This window comes from Thermobia domestica, chromosome 8, assembly GCF_964235325.1.
Source record: "Thermobia domestica chromosome 8, izTheDome1.hap1.1, whole genome shotgun sequence".
In the NCBI taxonomy this organism is placed as follows: Eukaryota; Metazoa; Arthropoda; class Insecta; order Zygentoma; family Lepismatidae; genus Thermobia; species Thermobia domestica.
In genome coordinates, this window is record NC_137461.1 from 242,385,896 (window position 1) to 242,396,703 (window position 10,808).

General features: G+C 35.7%; 1 protein-coding gene across 1 annotated transcript in view; it reads left to right on the top strand.

The window, feature by feature from the left end:
* Nucleotides 1-8,471, top strand: part of LOC145692524 (protein takeout-like) — a 73,411-nt gene extending 64,940 nt beyond the window's left edge. The window contains exon 7 of the mRNA XM_081767831.1: nucleotides 8,382-8,471. Coding sequence (XP_081623957.1) covers nucleotides 8,382-8,471 — 90 coding nt within the window. The remainder of the gene's footprint in view (nucleotides 1-8,381) is intronic.
* Nucleotides 8,472-10,808: the final 2,337 nt, after the last annotated feature.

A 10,808-nucleotide genomic window follows, 5' to 3' on the forward strand; every position in this document is an offset into this window, starting at 1 on the left:
AAGAAACTGAATCGTGACTCAAATCTATCATAGGCTCTTTTTGTTCTTTAGAAAGATATCCAGCATGACATGAATCCATTTACTTAAATTTATTACTCTTCTGTAGAAATTAAATACAGTAAAGAAGTTAGACCAACTACAACACTCTTCTTAAAGAGGGCGTAACTTCGTTGCCTTCTCAAAGGAAGCTACACTGTAAAAAAATGTTGTGTTATTTCAACGACAGGCCTATGTGTTAACTCGATCGTGTTAAAATATAACACAAACAAGTGGTTAGAACAACTCACTCTCCATTTGGAGTTGTGTGTCAAATGTCGGTAGTTGAAATGACACACACATAGCCTGTATGTTAACACAAGTTTAGAATCTTCAGTGCTGTTTTCTGCGTGATTACAAAATATGTTGGGCATCTAGTTATAAAGGCTTATGAACTGAAGCTACAGACAAACAAAATAGAAAGAAATACTTAAACAAATCCAGGTATACGCAAAATTTCAAAATGCAAACCGCGCGATGTGTTTTCAATTGTTTTACATAATGTTTCTGAAGAAACACTAATAGCACAAGATGTGCTACGAATGTGCCATTTAGGTATTCTAAATTCATCTCCTACATTTGATGCGTTTATTGCTTTTTTTAAGCGATTGTGTACTAGAAGCAATAAACGCATCAACTTTATTAAATGGCAACTGGCGCCGATCATTTGAAAGTGAATATGTAAGAACTATAAAATAAAATAAATAGACAGTCGTCATTTTGCTATAAAATTAGGTCTACATGGCGAGCAGATTTTATCTTATCCCGAACGGTTATCGTCGAATATACGCGGCTTAAAGGAGCATTCTGATTAACCAAATTCAAAAGACCTCAATAATTTATCCCTCTACAAGCGACGTTTTCTTCGTCGCCTCCGTGGCCAAGTCGGAAGAGCACGCGGCTAGTAATTGAAAGGTTGGTGTTTCGTACCCCCCCTCCACTGGAGTACATTTTTTACTTCTTTAAAGTGTTTTTTAGATTGAGCATAACGTAAACACATTACGCATATAGGCGATATAACATATTTTAGGGGAGTAATTTTGTGGTTCATTAACGCTTACAGCAAGGCTCAAAACCGGTTCTGTGTTAATGACGTAACACCCCCTAGTGATAAACGCCAACAACCGCGCGGTATGTGTTGAACTAACACCGCATAGTGATAGTCACGCTGGGATCACTGCCCTGTGTTAAAATTGAGTTGAATTAACACAGCTATTTTTCCTGTGTACCCTCTGCTAGTAAAGTAAATAATTTACTTCTGTAGAGAATGTATTTTTGCATTTATAGTTTAATTACATGTATCTGAATCTTAAATTCTTCAAATTTATAGTACTGATCTTACTGGTATGGAAGAATGTAGGAGCACTTTCAAACTTTTAACCGGAAATCCGATCGGAAAAAGACCATTAGGAAGACCTAGGAGGAGATGGGAGAACAATATTAAGATGAATCTCGAAGAAATAGGAATATGTAATCGCCCAGAGTGTCGGAACACTGTTCGTTTAACATTTCTTTGTAATCGATTCTTGGGACTCAGTTCGGGCTGCCATTTATTTATAATCGCATTGACGTAGTCCGCCCTCCGTTGTCTCCCGAAGTCCTGCCAATGAGTATTCTCCTGAAACCTGGACTTACCTGGGTAGGACGTTGAAGGGCCTCTCCAAGAAAGGATTACAAAATTATTCCCAAATTGTTCGTCGGTCTTAATGATGATATGAGCATTAGGCGCCGAGAGGTTCGGATGTATCGTCTCGAAAACCTCACGGACGATCAGACGATCATCCAGACTATAACGCACACAAACATCACTAGCACACACAACGAAAACACACTGGGTTAAATGACACTATACTTATTTATTACAATACTATTAAAAAGAAAAATAACGAAGAGAAACGATCACAACACTTAACACTGATTATGGATAATTATATCCATTATTAAAATCACTCTTTACTTTGCACTACACTGTAGCCCTTTATCAACTTTATATATATAGTATATACATAAGATTATAAATGAGATTTCACTATAAATGCTTTTCTCACACCATTGACGCGCTTGGGGAATTAACACGGGAGGGAGTGTCACTGGGATAATCCCACGTAGTATTCTAGTTGCTGCTTCAAACAGTCCTGAATGCTAATGTAGTCTCCAAAGTGGAATGCTAATGTTGGAGAACGCGTTTATAGCTTTACGCACTCCGTCCATGAACCTGGACTTATTGATTGGGGCTAGCCGTAAGAAAACATCCTTCATCGGCTAATAGCTTATGAACCTTAGCACAATATTATACTTGATGCTTCACGCGACGTGCATGGTTGCTGCCTCAAACATGGAGTAACACTCCCCGAACCAAGAGGTTCGAGATACGAACTGCATTGGTGGATTCGTGAATGTTGGCAGTTCATTCTTAAAAGCACTCAGGTTAAATTACCTGTATGTACGTGAAAATAGATCATAGAAAAAAGTTGGCGACAATTTTATTCACTGGCCACAACGCACGAGACATTGCGATAACTCGGGCGTGTGAAAGATCAGATGACGAACTGAAAAAGCGATGTGGCTGGCGACGATCTGATGCTTGAGCACCTGATCTACTCTGCTCTGCTCTAAATCTACTACAATATTTCCATAAACGATTAAAGAAAGCAATTAATTCAGTTCCAAATAACTGTAGAATATACTGTGCATATTAATAGGTCAGGGAGAAATACTGAAAAGGTTTGTCGCTCACTAAAACGTTCTCACCACAAAGCAATGTTTCAAATATATACATGAAAAAACAATGAAAGACTTCTTTGTTCAATTGCGTGGGAAGGAAGCAATTCCCACCGAAGAAACACCTTATTTGCGTCGCAGTATAAAGTATACATCGAAAAAATAATCACTGTCTTTACGAAATATACAGAGCGCCCACAAAAATACTTCTATAACTTGGTGGTGGTTATAGATTGGCGTCTGGCGTGCGGGACGATCTGTCAAGTGTTTGCGTAGACAGGTTGAAATCGAATCATAGGTCACACTCTACCATTGTGCTACCACACCGACACTAATAAGAATAGTAATATTCTAAGACAAGAACCATTATCTTGTTCTATTGCTAAATTATTTTGTTCCTGGCCCCTCCGAAACAATTTCTGGATACGCCACTTCTAACTATCCAGAGACAATAGAGTTAGTTAGATCTCATTGTTATTGATTAACTAAACATATCAAGCGTTTTCGCAGGCTAACTACTGCCTTTCATCAAATATACTTATATGGATACTTTTTACAATTAAATATACTTTTTAGTGGCACTTTGTGCCCAGAGTATATTCCCAATATTGTATCGCTTCAAATATTATTTTAGCAGAAAATTACAAGAAAAGTTTTAAAAAATATAGGAAAGAACATTGAACTTAAGACCATTTGTTCGTCAATCGTTATTAATCTTCACTCTCCAAGTTACATGAGCTATCCTGGAAGCGAGTTTTTAAAACGCAGTAGACTTTTCTTATGGGGACTGAGTTTAACTAATCAGGAGTTGGAATGAAGATATCATCAAGTTGGTATGAGAAATTTATGCATCAAAAAGTTCCATTTTCTCTGATTCTTTACACTTTTAATGATCAATATGAATTATAGTGACAATAACTGTATTTGAAACAATACAATATTTCACAAGTACTCTACAGCCCAAAAAAATACAATAATAGCAGGAACAAATCAGATCTTTTTAGTAAAAGATCACCATTATCTATATTAGTAATTATACTTATTACTGTCAATAGTTATTTTATGGTCACTAGATGACAGAAACGCCGAATATGTACTTGCGGTATCGTTTCTCTGAGCACAGAAGATTTAATGACGTTCTTTTCAGAATTCTGGTGAAAAATATTCTTTTTGACTAAGAATAAATGTATTAAATATAATCTACAAATTCTAAATGATTTACATAACATTTTTAACGTCCACAACATTAATGATACAAAAGATTACTCTATAAAAGGTAAACCATTAGCTATAACAGTACATCATAAATAGTGGCTTATTACTTCAACATTTTGACAAAAGGAATGGTAGTGGTACTTACTGGACACACGTATAGTATGTGAAAGATAAGAATAATCGCAGCATAATCAACAATAAAGTAAAAGAAACCATTACAAGGTAGTTATATAAATAACAGAATCCTGCTAAAATGGGCACGCATAGTCTAGTCATGAGCTTTCGTTTTGTAATCGAGAGGTCCCGGCTTCGAATCCACTAGCCGGTCATTATGACAGGTTTTCCTCAGGTCCATTCGGCGAATCCCAGGGTAGTACTTTTAAATATACTCTATAGCTTTCTTCCACTTTCTCATTGTTATAAATTCTTTACTATTCCAAGGAAATTGGCATCGCAGCCTGTATCAAGAAATTTGTTAAAATAAAAATAAGAGACATAGCTAAATTTATTGCAATCAAAATTTAACAATAAAATAACCATAACACTTCCTAACTTTAATGCGCTCACTTAAAACATACCGTAAGATTTACTTTGAATTTCAGCGGTAACTTTGCACAAAATATGAAAAGAGTTGCATAGTCATCTGTCGGCAAAACCATGAACTGCAAGGAGAAAGTTTCGACTACCATCGTAAGATAGAACATACAACTGTCTTTTGGCTACAAGTTTGGGAGTTAACATCAATTCTAATTACCCGGAGGGTTTGTTGTTGTAGAGGTATGGAAAGCAGCCACTGTATAGGTCGACAAATTTTGCAGGATATCACCCACAAGAATTTCCATCAAAGATAAGTCAGTTTCGTAGAATACTACTGTGTATAATGGACCTTTGAAGCAATAGTTGAAATTGAAGTATGAAACGTTTTAAAGTCATAGGTCCTAAATAAAAATAAATTCAACTGGGAGAAGGCGGTTTCAGCCTCTAATCGGGATTACTTTTCACCAGTCCAAAAAATCCTCATTATTAGTGATGGTATCTTCTGCCTTCTAATTTTAGCTAAATTTCCTATTTAGGTAGATACCGGCAAGGGCGCGGATGTCAAAAATTAGTGCTGACGATACTGCACAGAAAGAAAATTTGTGCCATGTATAGTATCATAAAAATGAGGATCATAAAAATGCTATGTAGAGTATCGATTGTTTTTTTTATGATGCTACCATACTAGATTTTCGAATATATTTGGCCATCTAATAATGGAACTAATTTTCTTTTTATGCGGTATAGACAGAACCAATTTAACACTAATTTAGTGTATAGGTTTCATCTCAATCGGTTGAGTGGGTGGCCCTAGGTTCACATTAGCCCTACCCAGATCTTTTGGTTTTATTGACGTTTGTGTAACAGCACTAATTTTGTAAACTATGCCGAAGTTACTGCTAAGTTAGTGCTGACGATACCGCAAAAAAAGAAAATTAGTGCTATATATAGTATCATAAAAATGAGGATCAATTGTTTTCTTTGATGATGCCGCCATATTAGATTTTCGAATATATTTGGCCTTCTGATAATGGCACTAATTTTCTTTTTATGCAGTATCGACAGCACTAATTTAACACTAACTAACTGTATATGTTTCATCTCAACCGGCTGAGTGGGTGGGGCTAGGTTCAAGCTAGCCCCACCCAGATTTTTTTGAAGTTCGTTTGACAGCACTAATTTTGTAAACTATGCCTGAAATTAGTGTTAAACTAGTGCTAACGATGCCGCATAGAAAGAAAATTAGTGCTATGTATAGTATAATAAAAATGATGATCAGTTGCTTTCTTTGATGATGCCGCCCTATTAGATTTTCGAAGACATTTGGCTTTCTGTTAATGGTACTATTCCCTTTTTATACGGTATCGACAGCACTAATTTAACACTAACTTAATGTAGGCCTATAGGTTTCATCTCAATTGGTTGAGTGGGTGTGGCTAGGTTCATGGTAGGCTCACCCAGATCTTTTTGTTCTTTTGATTTTTGTGACAGCATTAATTTTGTAAACTATGTCAAAAATTAATGTTAAATTAGTGCTGACGATACCGCATAGAAAGAAAATTAGTACTATGCACAGTATCATAAAAATGAGGGAGCGATTTTTTTTTTTTTTTTATAATTCCGCCATGTTAGATTTTCGAATATATTTGACCTTTGTGTAACAGCACTAATTTCTTTTAACATTATAGGTTGTCAGCAGTAATTAGGCACTAAATTTTGGCATATGTTTTAAAATTAGTGGCGGCGTTGGTGAAGTCAGGTTCAAGTGAAGACAGTTCCATCCACTTTTAATAATGCAGCACTAATTTTGTAAACTATGCCAAACATTAGTACTAAATTAATAATGCATAGAAAGAAAATTAGTGCTATGTATCTTATCATAAAAATTAGGGATCTATTGTTTTATTTGATGATGCCGCCATTGAACATTTTCGAATATATTTTGCCTTCTGATAATAACACTAATTTTACTTTTATGCGGTGTCGTCAGCACTAATTTAACACTAACTTTGTGTATAGGTTTAATCGCAATCGGTTGAGTGGGTGGCTCTAGCGTGAACCTAGCCCCACCCAGAATATTTCTTTTTGTTTTTTGACGTCTGTGTAATGGCACATTTAAAAAAAATACTGGTCGTCAGCACTAATTGGACACACATTTTTGGCATATGTTTTAAAATTAGTCCCAATGTGGGTGGGGCCAGGTTCACGGACATCCATCCCAAGCCATGATATTTCAGATTAGACGCAAAATTCCCTACTAACTAAATAGATATTTCTTCTGACCATTGAAGCAGCTAGCAGCTACGATTGTCTACTTTGGAAAACGCAAAAGCACCTCCACTTGTTTCACTAACTACAATTCCATTCCATGCATGCGTAGAAAATGAGCTAGCAGAGAGAATAAATCTGCTGCATACCGAGAATCATTTTTCAAGAATTCATGATATATTTTCTCTCGTTTTCTTTTGACTTTTCCAACTTTGATCTACTTATTTCTTCTTTCATGCACATACTACCCTGCGATGTATCTTCACATGTTGATTGGGAGAGAGGTATACCCCCGAATGTAAGTAGATTTTCACTTTTTGATTAGTATACTATTATCCAATTAATTAAAATGCTCATACATCTCAAACTTACAGTGGGCAATTGCCCACTTCCCTGACACTGGCGCAAATCCCGCGGGGATGAGAGGAACATGACCCTCCAATCTTGGAACTGGGGGGACTGTCCCACGAATAATCCGATTTGAAATGTGTTTTTTTTTGGGGGGGGGGGAAGAAATGTGATGATTTCCACGAAGGAAAGTGAGATGAAATTGATGTCACACTATAATAAGCCTCAAATCTGCCTGCTTCTCAATGTTGAAGAGAATTTTGCTCCCATAATCCTCTACAGGATTGTTTTCCAACTTTATAAATATTTTGAACATCGCTTAAGAAAATTATGGGATCGGTTTCCCCCCTCCCCGCAATGTTGAAAACAGATTTTCGCCGCTGCTCCCTGGAATCGAAAACGACGTGCCCGTTACCGGTTATGCCTTTTTAGATGGATACAAAGATCATCAACCTCGAGATGGATATGTGTGTGTTTTTTTGTATGAGAGACAATGAAAAGAGGAGAGTGAAAATGACTTATTATACTTAATCTTATCCCATCTAGTAACTCTCTAGCAATCATCGTCGCTATCTTCACCCATGATTTTTATGAGCCGCCCTATGAGTATTATAAATTGGTACTTAATCAGAGTGACAAGAATTGGTACATGTAACAGTATCCTGATTATACATACTAGTGAGATATGATAATATAGCTACCTTAAATGCTCCGTAATGCTTAAAATAATACGACGTTTTTATGGACTTGTAGTACTATAAAATAGTAATTTTTTTTTACAGGTACGAAGATTTATCACGGTTGATAATAAACAAAATCAAACTTTGAATGAAAGTGTTACTTCGTTTGCCATCTCTCGACCAATCCGTAACGAAGCTACAACTAGATTTTCTATTATTCTAAAAGTGTATAGTGGCTGCCTCCGTGTATCACACATCTTTCTTGATCACGCATTGAAGATGAAGGAGAGGTGAAGAGTGAATTTAATTCTTTGTCTCTTGCAGCGGGAGGGAAAGAGGGAGCAAATCACTCCCACTGGATTTTCGAAGAGTGTTCTGTTCTTGTAAATATATGTCAGAACATATGCTTTCACATACTATAGTCTTAATATATTCATATTAAATACTACAGTGCACTGGAAAAATATTTTAAAAAAATATATCTACTGAGAAACAGAAAATGCTACTGTCAGCATTGAATTCTTCAGTACTCTACTTCTGTTGTCATGCTTTACCTTTTTCTCTGCTTATTTTCAGTGCATTAAATTTGAAGACACCAGTCAATACACAGATCCACAAGGAATCACAATGTTACAAACAGTTCAGCATGATAAACAGAGATACTGAACTAGAAAATATTTTCGTCGTTATATTACCAGTATACTACAACTGACATTTTAATTTATTTAGTTTTAAGTATGTTTGAAATACTGTTTTTATTTTCATGAGAACGTTATAATGGACACAGTAAAGTTAAAAATACCCACAAATCGGAAAGTGTTGAACAAGGAATATTTGTCATGATTAACAAAAATGCTGTAGATTAAAATACACGAAACAGTGCATCAGAAAGTATTCTAGTGGCCCCGCGTAGTTGCTAACTCTCTCGCCTTCTGTGCGAGCGGTCCCGGGTTCGATTCCCGGTGGGGGCACAGGGTCGAGAAAGTGTAACACGCTTTTTCAGGCCAGCCACCCTGAATGAGGTTTTCCTGGATTTTCCTCATTCACACCAGGCAAATGCCGGGGTGGTACCTAACTAATAGGTCCCAGGCCGCTTCCTTCTTTCTCCAATCCTTTCTTCCTTCCCGTTCCCTGGATTATGTGCTCGCCGAGGGACGTCATCCCTCAAATCGTGAACGAGTAAATGTCATTTGATGCCGAAAGCCCAGAAATCTAAATCCCAAATCCCCCCAGAAAGTATTCTAAAGAATGTACGAATATTTTATATCTAAGACTACACATTGAAAAATTGACGTTTTCCTCTGGACATGATTTAACCTACAATAGATCGTTGCAGATATAATTAAAGAACGAAAACAACACAGTTTTTAGTCTTAAAAACTATGCTTTCAGTATCTTTATTAATCGCCACAGAACGAAAATGGTAGATAGACAGAAAAAAGCTCTTTTTTTTTAACGATTCAGCGTTTCAAGAAAAGATATGGTACCATCTCTACTCCTTATTTGTCTACTCAAACCAGAAGTTGTAAAATTTACTCTCGCTTCCGTTTCAACGTTTATCGTCATAGAACAAAAACGGTAATTGATAGTCACATTTTTTGAAACAAATTTAATTTAATGTTTTCAGAAAACATATCCTCCCTACTCGTAACATTCTACTGAAATTAAAATGGTGGTAATTTACTAGCGCTTCCGGTTTCAAGGTGTAATGCCCAGAAAGCAAAAACAGTTAAAGATATCGCATGAATCGATTTTCAGGAGTCGATTTTTCATTGCAATAAAATGTTCCATTTCCTCCGCTAATTCTCTATTCAATCTGATATGTTTCAGTTGTTTCTTGGTTCAACTCGTTCTAGAACAGAATTGATAATAGATAGAGACAAACAGTTACGTAGAATCGATTCAATTTCTCAAGGAAAAAAGAATACCATTTCCATCCATATCGTTCTCCTTAAACCAGTAGAGGCTACGATTTGCTAGTACTTCCGGTTTCAATGTTGGTCTCTATAGAACAAAAATGGTGTTAGAAAGCGACAAACTTTTTTTTTTTTAATCGATGCAGTACCTCAATAAAACATATTATTTGCATTCGCATGAAGTTCTTGAAGTTTCTTGTTATATTTAGAATTAAGGTGGATCACAACCCGGAAGTCAGAACATATTTTAGCTTATTTCCTTAACTACTGCGCAATGAAACGTTTTATATTATAAATATTGTACTATAAGATAGAGTTATGTTTCAGCTACAACACAGGACACTGATTTATTTGGTTGTGTCTTCTGATTTCGAAAAAGGTAACAAATAAAAGAAAATATTAGATTCGTTTTACAATAAGCATACAATATGGCACTTGTTGTTAGATCTTACTAGAAGTGCTCAATTTTATGAAATGTTTATTTGTATATGTAAAGTATGTTAAAGTAACAATCTTATTATGAAATAGATATATTGTTTGACCGTTTCTCTTGTTATATTTCACATTTTATTTAAATATTAATTTACATTTAAGGAAATAGATTTTGAGTAGAAACTTGCGCAGAACGCCATAATGCATTGTTGCCAAATTTCTACGTTTAATTCCTGGATTCTAGCGTTGCAGTTTGAGAAGCGAAACTTAGCCGTGAATTCCGGTAAGGGTCTAAAATTAATTTCTCCAGTAAGTATCCAAGCAGAATTCCATGATAACTTCCTTTATTATCAGACATAAGTAAACACTGGACACTATCTGGCAACGCCACATTATACAAACAGCATTTAGGATAGCACCGAGAACACCTGGTGATCCATAGAGTGGAAACAGATATAAGAGGTGACAAATTATTTTTTATATGAATTCAGTACCTGGAAAATATATATTTGATTCAAGCTTGATTCATTTACTGAAGCCGGAAGTGGTAGATGAATATATTTGCTGCTTGTAGAACTTTGTATAAGAAATTGTAGAACTTTCGTTTTCAATATAGTAATATTTCTAAGAGATACCAGGAAAGTGTTTATTGGCA